This window comes from Neomonachus schauinslandi, chromosome 2 (assembly GCF_002201575.2).
Source record: "Neomonachus schauinslandi chromosome 2, ASM220157v2, whole genome shotgun sequence".
NCBI lineage: Eukaryota > Metazoa > Chordata > Mammalia > Carnivora > Phocidae > Neomonachus > Neomonachus schauinslandi.
Genome location: NC_058404.1, coordinates 81,707,043 through 81,728,574, shown reverse-complemented (window position 1 = coordinate 81,728,574; position 21,532 = coordinate 81,707,043). Strand labels below are relative to the sequence as shown.

At 38.1% G+C, this 21,532-nt stretch overlaps 1 protein-coding gene across 1 annotated transcript in view; it reads left to right on the top strand.

The window, feature by feature from the left end:
• Window positions 1–21,532, top strand: part of LOC110571204 (hedgehog interacting protein) — a 90,547-nt gene that overhangs the window by 51,774 nt on the left and 17,241 nt on the right. The window contains exons 5-11 of the mRNA XM_021679319.2: window positions 5,919–6,070; window positions 6,450–6,623; window positions 7,334–7,477; window positions 10,910–11,031; window positions 13,360–13,483; window positions 14,459–14,589; window positions 18,761–18,842. Coding sequence (XP_021534994.1) covers window positions 5,919–6,070; window positions 6,450–6,623; window positions 7,334–7,477; window positions 10,910–11,031; window positions 13,360–13,483; window positions 14,459–14,589; window positions 18,761–18,842 — 929 coding nt within the window. The remainder of the gene's footprint in view (window positions 1–5,918; window positions 6,071–6,449; window positions 6,624–7,333; window positions 7,478–10,909; window positions 11,032–13,359; window positions 13,484–14,458; window positions 14,590–18,760; window positions 18,843–21,532) is intronic.

Below are 21,532 nucleotides of genomic sequence, written 5' to 3'. Positions count from 1 at the left end.
CATCCCTGTTTCGGGCTTTGAAGATGGAGGGAAGAGGACAAAACCAAGAAATGCCAGCTGGCTTCTAGAAGCTGGAAAGGAAGAGGAAATGGATTATCCCCTAGAGCCTCCAGAAAGAAACACAGCCCTACCAGCACATTTATTTTAGCCCAGGGAGACCCATGTTGGATGCTAACCTACAGATTTTAAGATAATAGATTTGTGTTGTTTCAAGCCACTAAGTGGTAATTTTTTTTACAGCAGCAATGGAAAATGAATACATTTGGTATTGTATTTGAACTAACAATTCTCAAACAAACCTATTTCTCATTTTGGAATGGCAAAAGTTTGCAGTCTAAGAGAAGCAAAAGTTTTTGCATGAGGAGGAGCCCATGTTGGCTTCCAAGTTCTCCTGTTCTTTTCCTGGTGTGTAGGAACAGAAAATGTAGGTATGTGAGTAACAGTTAATAAGGAAGACCTGCCTCTTAATAAAAGTATCTATTTTATAGAGAATTTTAAAAATACCACCACTCTGTTCTTATGTTAATTCTCAGAAACTCCTTAATTATTAAGAGAACACCAATTCTACTAGAGATCTTCATTCATACCTGGGTCATATGCATAAAAGAAATTGGAAGATCGTCTTATTGTTTGTAGAAACTCTACCTAATATTCTTCATGTAATTTAGATTTCACAAAACCAAGCTTTTTCTTTTCCTTACCAAGTTTTAGAGCGGAGAAACCTTGGGTGCTAATATACTAATTAGCCTGTATGTCCAAAGTTACCCAGAATATGTATTTACTCCCTTTAATACTTGTTTTTTGGGCCATGCACATTTCTAATAGTGTAGCAATGTTTAACTCTCCCCCCCCCCCCGCACCCAAAAATCAGCATCACGAAGTATGGTGAGAATGGAACAACTAAAAACTTACTTTGTTATCTGACTTTGTATGTATACTATTAGCTTCTGAAGGACAGAGACTGGTTCTTATTAATTGTCTTGTCTTATCCCTGGTGCCAAGTACAATGCCTAACACATAGTAGGTATTTGATAAATATTTGTTGAATGAATGTCAAATACAAACATTTTATACAAAGACTATATATAACAAGGTATATATTGAACTTAGCACTGCATTATTTAGTTTAATTTACATTTCATTGCTTTCTCGATACCATAAGGCCATTCTGTAGAGTACCAAATTTGAAGCTAGTCACTTGCCAAAGGGTCACTAAGAAAAACTATGCAGAAATGAGAAACGGTGCTTCTAGTTCAGTGCTGCCCAGTCTTGTTTCCTAAAATATATAAGTCAGCATTCCCTGAAAAAGAGTAAGGCAAATTTTAAAGATAGAAATCAGAAAAAATTGACTTTAACCACATTGAAAGTATGAAGGGAATGATTTCCTTAAAAATCATAATGAAAGACCATGCCCACAATTTCTCTTAAAAAAATCATTATATATATATTTATTTTATATATTATATATTATATAATCATTTTATCATTACCTCTCTTTTTCTTTTTTTTTTAAGATTTTTTAATTTATTTATTTGTCAGAGAGAGAGAACACAACAGGCAGAGGGAGAAGCAGGTTTCCCTCTGAGCAAGGACCCCAATGTGGGACTTGATCCCAGGACCCTGGGATCATGACCCGGGCCGAAGGCAGATGCTCAACCGACTGAGCCACCCAGGTGTCCCTACTTCTCTTTTTTCTAATAGATACTTCCATTTTCTTCAAAGAAGAGGAATATTCTTGGTCAATTGGTTAGAACTTTGATATGTTCATTAGGGAAGAGTTTGTCCCAAAACTATAGGACTAGATCTGATCTTGTACTCACATTAAACTCATCAATACTCTCTGTTTGGGGTATTTATCTCTTTTCTGTTGACCCTGTGAAATTGCTCCTGAAAGCTGAATGATAACTAGAATGGCAGTTAATTACTTATTTAAAGTCTCTAGGAGGGTTTTATGATTTACTCTGAAACATAGGTCAATTTAAAGTATACAGGGACATTATTTTCAAATCATTCAACTGCCTGATTTTGAAAAATCAGTTGTGCTTGGTGTGGCACTGCCCAGAAGTTGATGCAGTTTGAGAAAGCTGAGCAAAGGGGAAGGAAGGGTCCTATGGTAGGTAGCCTATGATGCTTGGGTGAGGTTTCAGTCAGTGAACTTAAAAAAAAAAAAGCATTACCCCCAAACTGAGAGAACCCAAAGCATTATTTGTAAATTACTTGCCCATTTCTAGCATTGATGTACATTCCCAGAAGCACAATGTGCACATCAAGCATTCAGTATTAATAAGTACAATTACATTGGGGCGCCTGGGTGGCTCAGTCGTTAAGCGTCTGCCTTCGGCTCAGGTCATGATCCCAGGGTCCTGGGATCGAGCCCCGCATCAGGCTCCCTGCTCTGTGGGAGGCCTGCTTCTCCCTCTCCCCCTCCCCCTGCTTGTGTTCCCTCTCTCGCTGTGTCTCTCTCTGTCAAATGAATAAATAAAAATCTTTAAAAAAAAAATAATAAGTACAATTACATCAATATATAATCAATTATAATTATACAATTATATCAATATATCAATAATAATGAAGTAACAATCATGGAACACTACGTCAAAAACTAATGATGTAATGTATGGTGACTAACATAACATAATAAAAAAATAAGTGTTTAAAAAAATAATGAAGTACAGAGTATCATGGGAATGTTTTGATAAATCGCTGCTTTTCACATGAGTCAGGATAAGCATTTTGGACATTGGTTAATGTTTCCAAAAGTATAATGTTAGAAGTCAATGTCTTTTTGAAAGGACTGGCTCCCTGGACCATGACTCTTCCATTCACCATTCTATTGTCTTTCTCCCTTTTCAGCCAGCTTGACTGAACTAATCACTAGAGGTTCATTCTCCCCAGATGCTCACTAGAAACAATTTGATAATTTGACATTTCTGGAAGGAGTGCATGATTTTCATTCCATGAAAGCTACACATAATTGAGGTGAAAGGATGGGGAGGAAGAAGAAGAGCCAGTAACATTAGCACAAGGACTTTCCCCTGAGCCGTGAGAGCTGATCTGCTCGCCTGCCCCGCCTCCTGGCACCAATGTCAAGGTCTCAGGCTGGGCAGTTTCCTGGTGAAGACTGTGGTTGGAGCAACCAGAGAACCCTGGAGGCCTCAAATGTCTGATGGTGTTTCTGGCGTAGTAGCCTCTAGCAGACCCCGCTCCAAAATTTAAACCTTTAATGCCAAACCAACCTATTTCTCCATATAGATCCTGAAAAGTGGACCATACCTCAAACATAGGTTTGCATTTGAGAGGTAAATCATGACTTGTCAGTCACATACTTTAAATAGACATGTAACTCTGAAGGCCAATTCAAGCTAAATGTGAGCCTACACAGATGCTCTAATCTCCTGACAGTGGTGGAATAACCCCCCTTCACAATCTCTGAACATTTAGGAGTCATGGTTCACTATAGAGTTTACAAAGCTAATTTTGAGAGACACTCTAGCATATTTACATAATACATGAAATTTTTCATCAATGTAGTTATGAAAGGATTTCTCTGAAATAACTTAAGAGTCATGAGTCATGTTTCTAAGCCAACCAAATCACTACTTTGCACCGAGAAGTTGACTTTAAAAATACGAAATCATATGTAATAATTAAACAAATGGAAATCCTACAACCTGAAAAATTCAGAATTATGGACTTTTTAAAACTGCACTTTAGATTTATTTTCTTGTCATTCAGATGTCTCATCCTGTTTCCATATCTGGCACTTCAACAAATGCAGTGATGCCCCCAAATTCATTCATGCGATAGGTGAATCTCTAAAGTGAACAATTGTCTTCTGTCACTTTTGGATTTGTTTAAATCTCTTTCCCCATCTTTCTACGGTGCATGAATTCTACATTCCTAATTCCTGAAAAGCAGTTAGCACAGTTTTAAGCCATGCTGCTCTCCAACTCAAATTGTATTTCAGATGATTTGATTAAAAACTACAAAAGAACTACTTTCAGTAAAAGCTTCTTATAGTGGAACACAAATATTTGTGAAGTGGGCATAAAGTGCTTACCCTGCACTCACAGCTTTAAAGTGAAACACACTCGGAAGAGGAATTAATCACAAACTAAATCCCACCCCTCGGCTTTTTTTATCCATCTGTCAAAGCGGTTTAAATGTGCTTTTCTACAATCAGTCCTTAGTTATGCATCCCAGCTTTCAATGTCTCCTAAGAAGAGATATTTGTTTAATGAAAACACTAAAAAACAGCAACATCCAATCAATATTCAAATCATTATAAGATAAGCTGAAAAATAGAGGCTCATTTTCATTAATCATAGTCATTAGATCCTAGATCCATACCCTTCAATGAGATTGTTTTCATTGAAATTTGTACTAAGCATATTGTGACATGCAGATGAAGAGGTTGACTTTTTTGACACTTGAATAATGTTTTGGTAGTGCTGGGATATTTGCATCCACTTTAGTATTTACACGCTCTTAAAGTTTGGATGTCTCCACTTTGGATGGCATATATCTGAAGCAGTTTTTCTCTAGTCCAAGAGCTAAATCAAGCAAAGTTGACTTTAAGTGAGCTTTTATGCCTAAAACGTTAAACTCTTCAATCCATGTAGAATCCAAACCACACACAGCTCTTTGCTTTGGTAGTAACACAAGCTCTTCTGTGGGAGAAGAGCATGAGGGTGCTTCCATTACTGAGCATGACCTTGTGAAGAAGTCGCAGTGTTGGAGATCGTTTCCCTCCTGTAAGACTCCTAAGGGGTCACTTCCAGCTGTTCGCCACAGGAGACGTGGTGTGTGATGCAATCACGTGGGTAAAGGTGATGTACTCGCAGGAGTTGCTTCATACAGTTTCCATGTCACATTTTTCACCAGTTTGAATAACTCCTCAGACTACAGAGAAAGCGCTCACTAGCTTACTAGACTTTGAACTTTAAAACTCTGATCTAGATAATTTCAGATACTTTAATTTCATTATAGAAATCCCTAGACTACTTGTGGGATAAAACAAATGTTCAGACCATATTGCGTTTCATCAAGCTGAATTAGCAGAAAATAAAGATAAAATGCCTTTCTATTTAAGAACATGATGATGTTTTAATTGTTACAGCATTTGGCATGCCTAACATATACAATTCTTGACGTTCACATAATAACAAAGAAAGTCGTTGAGCATCTTTCTTTTATTTCCTAGTATTCCCTTTCCTCTCTAGTATTTCTCCCACTCCCATGCCAGCCCTGGTTTTTAGCTCTCCTCCTATTTCTCCATCCGTCTATAAAGAAAAGCTCTATGCTGGGAAAGATACATGTAAAAATACCTCATTCCTATGTAGATAGGCCAAGGCTGCTTATTACCTAGTTATGATGAACAGACCACCATCGTTGTGACAACTGATGTGGATGCCTCCAGGGTAAAACAAAGGTTTACATATTACACAAGCAATTTAACTGTTTTCTAAACATATTGCCAAGACAGTGGGAGTTGGCAGCCCACACTGTGTTTTAGGTTTGGGAGACTTGGATTAGAAGTGACTGCTGATTATGAACCTTTTTATTTGTCTTCTATGAACTACAAGCAACCTAGTAACCCGGCAAAGAATTCTTCGTAGCACTTAAACTTGTCTTCCTAGCTTCCCGAGATTGCATACACAAATCACTTGACAAAAGTGGTGTAAGGGTCTTGTGCATAGATAACCACACAAGACAATTGTCTTGTTCTAACCCTTAAAGAGTTCTGCAAAGTGAAATGTTTTATAATCCTTTTTTGTGCAGTAGGCAAGGAAGAAAAGAAAAGAGTTTGGGCAAAGATTATCCAGAAGAAAGAGAGAGACTCTTTTGGGGTTCCAGTTGAAACACAATAAAGAACATAATTAACTTCACAATTCTTTGTGTTTTTCATTTGACTGCAGGGAGGAGATGAAAGAGGTCTGCTAAGCCTTGCATTCCATCCCAATTACAAGAAAAATGGAAAGCTCTATGTGTCTTATACCACCAACCAAGAACGGTGGGCTATCGGGCCTCATGACCACATTCTTCGAGTTGTGGAATACACAGTATCCAGGTATCACTAAAATGCCCTGAGGCATAAATATTTTTCAGTCTTATTTTCTCATTATCTCTTCCTAGTTATTTTAGAAGTTAAGGTGACAGTAATTAAACCACAATCTCCATCTTGCTGAAAACCACGTATGTGTCCTTAAGGAGAACTGAGAGAAATGGTAGCTTTGGCACTTTTCCTCAATTCTCTTTCAGCTTATATGCCTCTTCTGAAACATAGAAAATAATGTCACCTATCGGGAATTTTTATTAGATCCATTTTAAGCATATGTTTCCTTATTTACACACTAAGTGTCTCTCCCCTATTTGTGTACGGTTTACTTTCTGGTGGGTTCACCTTACATCTTTAACAATTATGATATTGCTTCCTCCCCACGATGTAGAAAAAATCCCCATCAAGTTGATTTGAGAACAGCCAGAGTATTTCTTGAAGTCGCAGAACTCCACCGAAAGCATCTAGGAGGGCAACTACTCTTTGGTCCCGAGGGCTTTTTATACGTCATTCTTGGTGATGGGATGATCACACTGGATGATATGGAAGAAATGGATGGTTTAAGGTAAAAAAAAAAAAAAAAAGAAAAAGAAAGAAAGAAAGGGGAAAAAAAGCTCCCCTTGATGTTAAAATGTTTCAAGTGACAGCCAGCCGTGGGGGGGGGGGGGGGGGGGGGCGGGAGATGTCAGAGCCAGTGAGTTAAGAATTGTCTTTGGGGAAAAAAAAAGAACTGTCTTTGAATTATGTCGCCTTGGTTAAATATTTAACTTTTATAAGATGAAGAGGAATTCAGCCATACGCTGATGGTATTTTTGGAAGTCGCTGTACCCAGATGTTCTAAAGTGCATTCGTGCCGCGTGGGTTGCGGGATACACAGGCTGGGAACGGCACAGCTCCCTCCGCATGCTCTGGGCAGCAGCTCGAGTGCGTGCGTCCGAGCGCGGCACACTGCAGGCTAGACTCAGAGTCCCGCGGCGCTTCTGCGGGCGCATAAAGTGCATGGATTGGCAAAACATACACAGCAATTGCAAAATGTGGCACGCCCTTGATGCTGCCGTCTTCGGCCACTATCGAGCTGCATCGCGGTGCTGCCGCTTGTCTGAAGCCAACCTGCCCCTGGCTGCATTTCCCACGATTCGGAATTTGTAACTTTAAATAATTTTGTCTCAAATGAGGGAATGATTCTTTGGACTGTAGGGCAACGGCCCTACATTTGGTTTAGGTGAAATACATAACAAAAGCAGAAACACTGAACCTTGTCCTCAAATTTCTCAGTGATTTCACAGGTTCGGTGCTCCGGCTGGATGTGGACACGGATATGTGCAACGTGCCTTATTCCATACCACGGAGCAACCCGCACTTCAACAGCACCAACCAGCCCCCGGAAGTGTTTGCACACGGCCTGCATGATCCAGGCAGGTGAGAACACGATCTGTCCTCTTGCCTCTGCTGTAAAGCCAGGCCGGGATTCGGGAACTGGGAAAAGAAAGAGGGGTCGAGGCACAAAGGTCGCTCCAAGGTCGCGCCTCCAGAATCACACCAGCTCATTATCTGAGCACTCTTTCTTCTATTAATGTGTGAAGCAGATTGAGAAGGCAGATTAGACATATGGAAAAGGACAAATTAATGGAGAAAAATTACCTTAAGATTCTGGAGTGTTATTAGATAAACGCTGTTGGACAGGTGTAATGATTAAGACTTCAGTTGTTCAAATTTAGAGAGATAATTAACCTTTTAGATTTTCTCCTTAAACCCCCCCAAATGAAATTTTCCATACACATTTATTTTTTTATTTTCATTTTTTTTAAGATTTATTTATTTGAGAGAGAGAGGAGAGGAGGGGCTGAGGGTGAGGGAGAGTCTTCAGCAGATTTTGCACTGAGCACCCAGCCCCACAAAGGGCTCTATCTCACGACCCCGAGATCACCACACTGAGATCATGACCTGAGCCGGAACCAAGAGGTGCCGCATTTCCATACACATTAAATGGGGGTGGTAATAACTACCTTGCAAGGAGGCTATAATGATTTACTACAAATCTAGATTAAAGTACAAAGTAGAGTGCCTGACATACATGGTAGGTTTTAAATAAATTATAGTTCTTATCATAACTTTACTTAACATATGATGATGCAGGATCAGTTCGTAAGGAGTTGAGCTCAATGTTAACGTTTTTTCACTTGAAAAAAAATTATAAATACTAAAGGAATTCATATTGATGGTTTACTATAATAACTATGAAGAAAGTAGTACTAAGATGTACATACAGTGAGAAATTTGGGGTACACTTAAAAAATGCTATGAAGTATAATATAACAATTCTATGATGAAAGCTTCATCCAATTTGTGGTCTCTTGTTCATACTACGGGATATTTGGCCACATTCATTCATTTACTAGCTAAGTTATTATTGCTATTTAATGTTTATTGAGTGTTCACTATGTGCAAGGTGAGTATTTCTCGAACTTTTTATTTTTATAATCCCTCATGCCCTTCATCTCCGCTCCATCAAAGTCCAAGTCTACAGTTCATTTCCTTTTTGGCATCTCAGCAGATCTTAAAATCTGTGCGACAGGGAATACTTAAGGTGGGTTCAGGATGTGGAGGAAACTGTCACATTCCATTCCTATAGCTCAGAACTCGCAGATACCACTGCAAAGAGCACTTTGAAGTCGAGCAGCCTGAGTCACCACAGTCTCACTGGAGCTTTCGTGCAACCTCTCCGGGGGTCCTGGACCCTTGGTGCAAAAACACAGGGTGAGGCGCTTTTCAGACTTTGCATATGGCAGGATGTCTGTGCCGTGGTGTCTTACCTCCTCTGGCAGCAGCGGGCTAAAGGGAAGTCGTGCCTCCCTCCAAGAGCATTTCAAGCAGAGAAAGATTTAATAAAGCAGAAAGGAAACTAAAACAATTATTGGCTAGAAGTAAAGCTGGATTGTATTAAGCACCTTGGTGCAGAGTACTGAGCTAAGTATCTAACGCACATTATCTTATTTATGCCTCTCAGCAGTACTCAGTGGTAGCTGGCATTGAGCAGAAGGCATAGATATTTCCCATAAACCCCCTGACCCCCATACAGGCATAGCCTCCCCATTAGCAACATCCCCCACCAGAGTGGGACATTGTTACAATGGATGAACCAACATTGACACATCATTATCAGCCAAAGTCCAGAGTTTCCATTGGGGTTCACTGGGGGTTGTATATTCTGTGGATTTGGACAGATATATAATAACATGGACCCACCATAGGGTATCATACAGAGAAGTTTCACTGTCCGACCTCTTTTTTTCCAAGAAACTAAAGGTTAGAGGGGTCAAGTGGTTCTCAGTGGCCACGGTATTCAGCCAGAGCTAGGCCTGATGGCCATCTCCGCCTTTGGGAGGCCTGGGCTTTCCTTCCAGATTTGCTCTTTTCTTGATAGAAAGAGATCAAACCTTCTTTTGTCATAGTTTCTCCATCTTTAAAAGGAAGACAATACGGGAAAAATTTCTCCTCCTGTATGGATTTAGTTCCATCTTAAGTCACATCATGTCTGTGTCCTGTTCCCTGCCAGGCATTGTACTCTGTGAATCATTGAATTAAAGAGGACAATAAAGGGACTGTTGCCACAGAACAACTAACTCATCTTTGACAGGTCAGGCTTATAGTTTCCCTATTATGAATGGGATCATTTGGATGCAACAATTTTTGTTTTGTAGTTGCTGTTACTGTTGAGATGATTGCTACATATGACTCTTAACATCTCTTAAGACCCAAAACTTACTCTCAGGTTGTTTTGTTTTCTAGTTTATTTAATAGTCCCAATGGTTTGGTTCGGTTGTCAAGTCATTAATATATTTTGTTGACCTAAAACAGTGATTGCCAATGGGATGATTTTGCCTCCAGCAAACATTTGGCAATGTCTAGGAACATTTTTGGAGGGGTTCCTGCTACGGACATCTAGTGGCTGGAGGCCAGAGATGCTGCTAAACATCCTACATGCTCAGTACAGAACCTTCCCTCTCCCCCATCTTCCAGTCCCCTGCTCAAAGAATTATCTGGCTCAAAATGTCAATACTACCAAAGTTGAGAAACCTGAAAACAATGCAACACTGTTTTCCACATTTGTGAGAACTTCAAAAATTATATTATACAGCTTCATTCTTACCCCAACCCAAACTCCACATGCCCAATCCCTCATGGACTTAAACATTCAACAAATATTGAGCCCCTTTTATATCCCTGGGTTTGAATTAGGTAACAGGAATACAGTGATAAAGAAGCTGGAAGTGGTCCCTGTGCTCATAGAATTTACAGTCAATGGCTTAAGTCATGGAAATATTCTAGTTCCAGACTGAGGGTGACACGAAGACACAGTTAATATAAAAGACTTCAGTGGTTGTGGGACCAGCTTTATTTTATTCCCTATATTGTAGCGTACACTTTCTTTCCTTTGTTAGAGCAGCTTGAGCTTTAGAATATAGCGATCCCATGTAAAAAACACAAAAGTAATACCAAAACTAATTCTATTTTGTGTGTTGCAGATGTGAGTTGATGAGCGCTGGCTCTCATACCTTATCAGTGTATTATATATGTGGCAGTCCTTAATAACACACTAACAAATATTTTAAGTCACTGTGCACATTCATACTAGAGAGAGATACCAAGAGAAATTAGGAAATATTCTCCAGAGGTCATTTAGCTTCAGCAGAGTTAACAAACAAATCTGAATGTTTTTGTTGAGGATCCAAACGAAATAGCCCACAGGGTCCTTGCCAGCCCACAAAGGGTTCCCATGTCAGGAATCTCCAGTCTGAGTTTAGAAAAGACACGGTAAGAATTCATGGATGTCCTCCTTTTGTTATGCAGATGTGCTGTGGACCGACATCCCACTGATATAAACATCAATTTAACAATACTTTGTTCGGACTCCAATGGAAAGAACAGATCATCAGCCAGAATCCTACAGATAATAAAGGGGAAAGATTATGGTAAGTAGAGCATAATTTGTTGATTTGGCTTTAGTTTGGGCCTTGTTTTATTTTAATATATTAATTGAAGAGCAAAGGATTTCTACAAAATGAGCATTTGGGAAAGCATAAAAACATTGACCTAACAGTGGTAAGGGAGTAACTTGCACGAGTTTTTAAAGGTCCAATGACACTCACAAGCCCTAGGAATTCCATTTGGGTAATTACCTTTCCATGGATTGAAGTGTGCTCTGTAGGTCCCAAAATTTAACGGACCTTCAAAAATCAGCTGTTTAGATTTTGCTCATCTGAGAGTCAAAATGAATAACTTCTATTTATTTAATATATAAAGGAGAACTTGTCTTAACATCTTATATACAGCAGAAAAAACAAGTTAAAAGGTAAGAAATTGCTGAAACTAGCACACCCAATATGCTAGTCTCAGCAATTAGAAAAATAATGTGTTTCAAATAAGAATGTAATTTTTTAAGTGTCTATTTTAGAGAAAACAACGTAATAGACTTGTAAAAACATGTTATTTACCCAAGTCATGAAAACGGGATGTTTAGACATTATTTTTAATAACATGATTACTAGAGTGTTTTAGAGATGCATATACAAAATAAAGTTGGGTAATAATGAAGGCCAAAAAACTCAATATTTTTTAGTGTTTGAGTATTTACTCCTTTTGGAGGAAGCAATATATCAAAATTATTACGATTCAGGGAACACAGTAGATTAAGATTATTAAATTGATTGCTCCTTCTATTTACTCGTTCAATACAGATATTTATTTAGCACCAGGAATGAAGCAGCTGTGTTAGTTCATGTGGTATTCAGTTATTTTACTTTTTTTTTTTTTTCAGGTATTCCTGTGTTGTGTGTGTGTGTGTGTGTGTGCGCGTGCATATCTTATAAAAACCAAACCAAAGAATGATATGTTTTGAAAAAAAAAATCTATGAGACACTGGTTTGATGGAATTTGGCTATATTTATGCAGATTAAACTAAATTCTCCAATCACATTAATTGGGGCTCTGCTGAAACTGGCTACAATATCCGTAGCCTTGCATTTATGTTTTCAAAACCCATCCACAGAGTCCTCTAACAGCATATACGTATATCAAATCACCACGATGTACACCTTAAATATTTTACAACTTTATTTGTCATTTTTACTTCAATAAAGAAGAAAACAAAAATAAAAACCAAATAACCACATCCACAGTACTTACTACATGCCCACCCCTGAAGTAACTTTATAAACTTGACTCCTTTCATTAGAAGAAGAACTCTGTGTGATAGGCACTATTATTGGCCACATTGTACCGATGAGGAAGGAAACTGAGACACAGAAAGGTTAATTAACATACAACATAGAGTGGCAAGGCCTGGACTTGAACCCAGGTCGACTGATTCCAGAGTTCATGACCTTAATCATTCAGTTATGCTGCCTTTCAGCGAACTAGTTAAAACTTAATCTTTTCTACTTTTTATAATATAGTCACCATAACCACATGGGAAGGGAGAATTACTTTAAAATTACCATCTTCCCACAAAAGCTTTTGCCTAAAATATTGCCTGTTGATAATGACTTATTTGACATTAAGCACATAATAAGTAATTTTCAGATTAATTTACAACTGGCTTTAGATCTTTTCCATTGCAATTAGCGTATGCATAGTCAAGTATATAATGACATGCATGCAAAGACTGAGATATGTAACTATACACATGTACTTAAAAAGAACGGCGGCAATAGACATTGTTAACCATACAACTTTATAAACAAAACTATTAAAATAGTTTAAATGAAGATATCACTTGAGTGACAATGTCTTTAAATATACAAATGTGGTTTTAAAGATCTTTTATGTACTATACTTTTATTTTCATTAAAATATGAATTTTCAAACATTTTATATAACTTGACAGAGGTCTGGCTTAATTTACTGAGTATATGCAGAAGCATTTCTACAAAAAAAATTCAATTTTAAAACAATTGTTATTTTTTAAAGTCTTTTGGTTCTTAAGTAAATAACCATGATTTCCAAAATATCCAGATTCTAATTTCATTGAAAATTTGGTATGGGTGGCAATTCTAGCAGCAAACATTTGTAGAGCATTCCCATTTCGGTAAGCTGCACATGGAAGCTCTTTATATTTTATACTATTTAAGCAAAGGAACTTAATTATTTTTACTAAATATCTAGAACAGGATTCATCTTGTGTATCATGGGACACATTTCAAATTTAGCCTAAATTACCATGATTATATTACTTGATCTCCATTACTTTTATTTCATAAAAATGTTTCATTTGATCGAATGTTATGTTTATTTCTTTCCAGAAAGTGAGCCATCACTTTTAGAATTCAAGCCATTCAGTAATGGTCCTTTGGTTGGTGGATTTGTTTACCGAGGCTGCCAGTCTGAAAGACTGTATGGAAGCTATGTGTTTGGAGACCGTAATGGGTAGGTTTCCTGATACCACAATTTGATGTATCAAATGACATATCCATTGATTAGTGGGCAAACTGTCATAAAATATTCAAATGATTGTTTCTCTTTGGGGGTTAGGTCTGGGACACACATAAACATCATTATTTCCTTTTTGTTTCATTATGTATGGTGGTTTAAGTAAAGAACTTCCTAAGAGATGCTTTTTAAACAAATTTGATTAAGTTCATAAAGTAATTTTTAAGAGCAGAGAAGTCTTCAGATGGACTTTTCATATTATGTAGGCTTTTCCCTTCATCCTAACATAAATTTATCATGACAATGAGTAATTTGAAAACTATTGTTATACATGACTTGTGTAAATATTTTCCAAATTATTTGGAAATTAGAAGGCTAAGGATTTTTGTTTTTGCCAGACTTTCAGAACTTTTAGCAACAGAATTTAATTAGTCTCTATCAGTAAGAATACTACACAATTAAATTTTAGCCTCCTTTTTAGAGGTCACTGTGTGGATAATTCTCAGGAACTCTTAGTGATGAAACCCAAATTATGAATCTTGTTTCCCAAGTCACTGGCATTCAGGCATATGGCAGAACTGCTATGCTTGGTCGCTAAAAGGACGTAGAAAAGTTTACTGACCCCATGATCTTCCCCCTGTCCCTCTCTCTGATTAATAGCACAGCATGGAGTCTAGTCCTGGAGAGGAAGTATCAGTCTCTGGATGAAGGGGAGGGCTTTTCTCATACTCAGGTACTTTTAGTGCCCCCCTCCAAACAAAATACTATCTTTAAGTACTTTCTCCCCACATGAGAATTTCACAGTATTCGCACACATTATGGGCTATATTATTTTTCCTTTTAGAAGCCAGGTTTATGGCACAACTATTCATTGTGACCTTAATTCTAAGCATTTTATTGTGGTTGTTTTGTTTTTTTTTTTTAAACAAAAGCATATTTTCATTGTAAGTTTACGGTATATTTTTGTTGTAGGAATTTCTTAACCCTCCAGCAAAGTCCTGTGAGCAAGCAATGGCAAGAAAAACCACTCTGTCTCGGCAACAGTGGTTCCTGTAGAGGTTACTTTTCAGGTCACATACTGGGATTTGGAGAAGATGAATTAGGTACTGTACAAACTATTTCTATGAAGTTCCATTCTCACTCCCTAGCCCAAGAGGCTTTGTTTTGCTCTGAAGAATAAGCGTAACAATCTTGCCCTCCATTTGCTGGCAATGTAACCCGCAGCAAGGGTGACCTACCGTGGAGATTAGAGATGGCCCAGCTATGTATTCTCTCCCAATGACCTTCCTCTGGGGGGTCTTCACATCTTATTTCCACTCCAAAAATATAAAAGTAACAAAGCAGGAAAATGGAAGGCAAGAACAGAAGAGAATTTTTGAGTCCTAAAGAGAAGAAAATCGTAAATGTCTACTGATAATTTTAGATAAATCTGAGTCATTTGTTTCTATTCTCTATCTGAAAGCCTTTCCACTTATCCGTGTCTCTTTAAATAAAGAAAAAATCTGTTGTAATCTCAGTCTCACCTTATCCTCTATTTCTGAATTTTTAATTTTATTTTATTTTGTGCATTGGGGCATGCAGTTTGTACATGATAAGCTGAATTTGTAGATCTGCTTTCGAATAGAATAAAAATTATCTTCTGGATGATGATCTATGGAATAACATAAAATATATTTGTTGGTATGTTATCAAAATGTGCACAGCTTACAAGCAAAAAGAAATTGAAATTAGAATGCCATGAAAGAGTGAAAATGCTCCAAATTTTAAATTATAGAGATAAATGTAGCTTTCATAATGACTCTATTTAATAAAGAACAGCAACCAAACAAACCATGGCCGTTATGCTTCTTCAGCCTCAGAAATAAATTTTAGGTCTTAAGAAAGAAGAGTTGTGTTACCCATCTAAATCAGAATATTTTCTTTCTTTTTTTAATTTTATTTATTTATTTGTCAGAGAGAGCACAAGCAGGGGGAGCGGCCGGCAGAGGAGAAGCAAGCTCCCTGCCAACACAGGGCTCCATCCCAGGCCCCTGGGATCATGACTTGAGCTGAAGGCAGACGCTTAACCGACTGAGCCACCTAGGTGTCCCTAAATCAAAATATTTTCCCTAGAAGTCCAGTTTTGGTTTTATTACATCAGATGCAGAATTCACCAGGAATAGTTCCATGCCATTCACTTAGGTTAACAGGGACTTGACATGCCTTTCAGAACTACAGGAATATAATGATTTAAAGAAGAGACCTCCAATCCCTTCTTTTCTTATTACAGAATTGAAAACATTTACAATTAATTTACCCTCGATATCTCCTAGCTCACTCAAAAGAACCAAAGAGATAACTCTTTCTCACTGAAATCCTCTGTTATGTAATTTAAATTTCATTGGCAAACTCTGGTTTTAAAATATAAATGAGGATTAAATTGTTTGCGGCAGAGTTAGAGATGAATATTTCGCTGTTGTGACTGAATCATTCTGATTTCCCCAGACCTTACTGCAAATGACTCACCATCGATCATCCTGTAAGTGTCAACACCGCCGGTTAAAATACTCAAACATCTCTCTGCACTTAATACTATGTTGGGAGCAGAACTAACAAACGAAGCATATACAATCCTTAGTGTCCAAAAGCTATAACATCGTGTATATTTATAATGAAGATTAAACATGTCTTGGGGCGCCTCGGTGGCTCAGTCATTAGGCCTCTGCCTTCGGCTCAGGTCATGATCCCAGGGGCCTGGGATCGAGCCCCGCATCCGGGTCCCTGCTCCGCAGGAAGCCTGCTTCTCCCTCTCCCACCTCCCCCTGCTGCTTCCCACACCCTCAGTCCTCTTCCCACTCTTTAATGTAGTGAAATCCTAATGAGGCCCAGTACCAGTAACTCAACACAATTTCCTTTAACAACACCTGGCAGAATGAACAGCACTCTCCTCTCCATCCTTAAAGATGCTGTTCCTAGGGGCGCCTGGGTGGCTCAGTCGGTTAAGCGTCTGCCTTCGGCTCAGATCATGGTCCCAGGGTCCTGGGATCGAGGCCCGCATGAGGCTTCCTGCTCGGCGGGAAGCCTGCTTCTCCCTCTCCCACTCCCCCTGCTTGTGTTCCCTCTCTGGCTGTGTCTCTCTGTCAAATGAAAAAATAAAATCATAAAAAAAAAAAATTAAACATGCCTTCACTGAATTATGCTTTAATGTGAAACTCTTTGGCTTTAATTAGGAGCCACATGGGGGTGCCTGGCTAGCTTGGTTGGTAGAGCATCCAACTTTTGATCTCGGGGTTGTGAGTTTGAGGCCTATGTGGGGTATAGGGATTACTTTTTTAAAAAAGCGGGTGCCTGGCTGGCTCAGTGGGGGGAGTGTGCTACTCTTGATCTTGGGGTTGTGGGTTCAAGCCCCATGTTGGGTGTAGAGATTGCTTAAATAGATAAAACTTAAAATTTTTTTAAGAAGATTAAAAAAACTAAAGAGCCATAAGAAAATGAGTAGGTTTTTGCATTTTTTGAAACAAAAAGTATTGAGAGTCTGTTTTTTCTATGTGTGTGTTTTTTTGTTGTTTTTTTGTTTTTTTAGCTATAAACCAAGAGGTTTGTTGTAAGAATTAAGTGAAATAAATAGTATAAAGTACTTGACAAAATAAATATTAATTTTTATTTGTTTACATTCCTTTGCTTCCTAACTTCATTTTTATTTTTTCTGTTGTGTCTGCATTTTTAGTATAAACCCATAACATCCTTTCCAGAAGTAAGAGAGTAGTAGAATGTGCTAAAAAAAAAAAAAAACCCACAATAGAGTGGAATAGAGAAATAGAGATTAATCAAGGACTATTTCATGAATGAGAACCAAATATGAATTTTAAAGCCCTATAAGCATATCATCATAAATACAGCTTATAATTCCCTATTCATGTGATCCATTATATGGAAGTAGTTGTACTAAACAAGAGTGGTTCTCTCCTCTGTTGTGTTTCATCATTGATAACACAGCCCAACACCAAGAATTAAAGAGGTAGAGTTGGGATGAACATCAGGTCTCTCTTTTCCCAAATATTTACTTTAATATATTTGTTTTAAAAAACTTAAATTAAAAGGATTCCATCTGGCCTCCAATTATCAATTAATAATAACAACGTAGTAACCAAACCTTTTGATCTTGGGCAGAATAAATGAAGATAAAACTTGCCACTCAACACTCATGCTACAAATATTTATTGAGCACCTATTCGGTGCAAAGCTTTTAGGGATACAGCAGCAGATAAAGAGACATAAATTTTATATTTTAAAGGAGAAGGACAATAACAAATAAATGGAGATAGATATATACATATAGTGTCAATTAGTAATAAGTGCTTTGGAGAAAAATCCCATTGTGAAGAGGGATAGAGATTGCTACCTCTAGGGTTGGGAGAAGTGCAATTTTAGATAGTGCAGTCAGGAAAGATGATATTATGATATTAAGTACAGCCTTGGAGGAGGGGGAAAAGTCAACCTAAGGGAGATCTAGAGGACAGAAGCCTGGGACAACTTGAGACAGATGCTGAGACAGGTAGAGCCTGGAACAGCAGCTGAGATAGGAACTGAGTCAGGAGCCTGGGACAGGAAGAGCCTGAAACAGCGGGGACCTTAGATAGGAGCCTGCGACAGGTGCTCCTGTGTACAAAGTCAAGAGGCTAGCGAGACTAGGGAGGAGGGAACAAGAGGGTGATATATTGCAGATAAAGTCAGACAGAGCAATAAAGGGGGACATCACAGGCCACTGCCAGGACTTAATTTTGCTGTAAGAGAGATTAGAATCTATTGGAGGTATTGAAGCAAAGGAGCGTGATCCAATTAAATGATCTGACTTGCTTTAAAAGAATTTCTGGGGTTGGTATGTTGAAATTAAACATAGAAGAACAAGAGTAGAAGCAGGGAGATCAGCTAGAAGGCTACTGCCCTAATCCAGGAGAAACTGGTATCTGCTTGCTCTGGAATAGTAGTAGGATATAGAGAGAAGTGATTGGATTCTGGATGCACTGTGAAAGTACACTTGTGAAACTCATCATCTTTAGGCAAGTGATCTTCCTTGAGGATATACGGAGATAATACAGATAGATATAAATACACATACACACACACACACACACTCATATACCCACACATACATATATACACAGATCTACAAATAGATATAAAAAATAAATCTAAAATATCCACCTATCGATTTATATAAAATATCTGCCTAGGCAATAGGCAGTAAGGCCTTGTGATACTGTAAATTAACTTACTGTAATTCTCTCTTCACAGGTGAAGTTTATATTCTGTCAAGTAGTAAAAGTATGACCCAGACTCACAATGGAAAACTCTACAAAATTGTAGATCCCAAAAGGTGAGATCTCTTCATATTCCTTTAAGTCAAGTAATGTTTGTCCAAGTTGTTTTACTGTGTTCAAATTGGTGATGACGAATTGCAATTAGCAGTCAACAAAGATGAACACTTTGGCCATGTGCATATGAGGTCTAGACTTGACTCTGCTGGACTTTAAAGCCTTACCGTGTCCACATATTCATGTCATTCTTGCTGCCATCAGAGAGCAGCATTCTATTTGTGGAATCAGCGTCCTCAGTTACATGCTGGAGAAGGACCCTATGTAGGGCTGTGGCTTTAGCTTTCATGTTGGAAGCAATAAACCCTCGGGTTCTTTCTAGAAAACTTGAACCATACTGGCAGACATTACAGCTGTTCAGTATGATTTTTTCATCAGGTAATCAAGACAAGCTATTTGGCCGTTCAACATCTGAGCCTCATTTCAAAACTATCTGGCAGCTCACAGCTCTCATGCAGGCCTCTGTGACGAAACAAATGGAAACTGAAGAAATGTTGTCATTTACCCCAGCAAGAGGAACACTTGAACGTTGAATCTTTTAAAAAATATATTTATCCCCCCTGCTCCTTCCCACCCCCCCATCACAACAGCATTATCTTGAATCATAGTTAGTCAGTTGTTAATTTCATGGATAAAGTCAGAACTCTCAGCAGCTGCTAAAATTATTTATTATCAAAAAGGTATTAGTCATCAGCTTAGAAATAACTGTTAACAGAACCTAGGGTGTCCTCAGATACCACTCCTGTTGAACACATGGTTGTCAGACTCTCGCTACACCATGCTATGAATTTCAAATTCTCTCTGTACTAACTTATCTTCACGAGCCCATTTGCATATTTAAATTCCCATATTTCCAGTCTCTTTTAGAAGAATACATTCTAATAACCTAAAAAGTTTGCGAAAGGCATGAATTTAGTTACACTTCAAACATATTATTTGTAAGTTATGATGTAGGTTTTTTCTGAAAAATCACAGACTAACAAAATAGAGATTTTCATCCTTTTCCCATACCACAAAACACTGTCTTTCTTGAGAAAAGTGTAAGTTGACGTTGGTACTAGAGAACAAAAAGAGGCGTAATCAATTCTAAATGGTCTGTCGGCATATCACATATATTCATCTGTCACGCCCTGGTCGTGTTCCTCCTCTATGTAACAATATACATTTTCTTCCACAGTAAGAGAAGCACCCATCTATGCATTGTAGGAGATTTTTTTCCTCCTTGGGTGTGAAACGAATGCCCTCTTTGTGAAAAGTAAAATAATGAACGAAAAAATATCAGACTCTCCGGTGATGGTTGAAGTTGGCAATATTAAGAACAAAACGCAAAGTAGCAGCATTCTCCTGATTCCTAATGATGTCTAGGGATTTCACTCAGATCTAATGCCCTTCATTTCCTAATAGTCATTATTCCATCATGCTTGTCAAAGTTGATATGCTTTCACAAGCTTCCGGTTAGTCTTATCATGAATTCTTCCTCCTTCTCACAAAATCTTTCTCTCTTCATCTGGATTGTTTAGTCTGCTGGTGGTGAGTTGAGGTGAATTTTACACTTTCCATCCATTATTAGTGTCTAATTACCAGGATTTCCATAAGGGACCTTGGCTTTGTGATCTTGGGGCCTCCTCTAGTAGGGTGGTCTCAGAGTGACATACCTGAAAGGCCTGACTTCTCATTACGGTGCCTGTTTCTGGTGAGTCCTGTCACGTGTGGGGCCGGGGTTAAGATGTGTGTTTGGTTTTCAGAAGGTGGGGGCAGTTACCGAGTCCCAAACACACTGTCCTTGTATACAGGCATAGACATAAATTTCAAAATGAAGCTGACTGTAAGAAAACAAATGTTTTCATAAACATTTGTTGGGAGCCTCATGCTGTTTCAATTTGGATGCCAACGTTTATTATTATAGTATTTCTCCCTAGATGAGTTGAAGTTCTATATAAGCAGACACTTTAGTGTATGTGAACAGGATTATTTTAGAAACACAAGCTAATTACTAGTGTAACAGTGTTCAGAATGTCTGCTTCAGAGCCAAATTGTTTCTCCAAAATTTTGGAGGGAGAATTTGAAGAAAGGGCCTCATCAACTGAAAAAAACATTTCTTGTTACAGACATTTCTTGTTATATCAAAAATCTAACTCAAATTAAAATCTTAGGTTAATTGTATTCTTGTGGAGGAGTCCCCAGACTTGTTAGAATAATGTTTTCAGAATCACTACTTTCAAACAGCACTTGACTCATGGTCCTGGAAGAGAGTAACAATGAATTACAAATTTTTTATGTTTGGGATGCCTGGGTGGCTTAGTTGGTTAAGTATCAAACTCTTGGTCTCAGCTCAGGTCTTGATCTCAGAGTTGTGAGTTCAAGCCCCGCGTTGGGCGCCATGTTGGGCATTTTTTAATAAAAAAAAAAAATTATGTTCTATACTACATGTCATAGAGGTTACATTCTTACTCACCATAGGATTTATGTTTTCTGTTTTTCCCTACACACACGCACACACACACTCACATATAAAGAAGACAAGGGAGTTTAAAAACCATCTGCAATATTCTGAAGTCATTTTGGCAAAAGCAGATGAGGTTACAGCATTACCACCTCAGTCTGTAAGGACAATTTGGTCTAAGGCTATATGTTACATAATCATTTACATAAGTTTAAAATCATTTTACAGTGGGCATCCATCTCAAAAAGG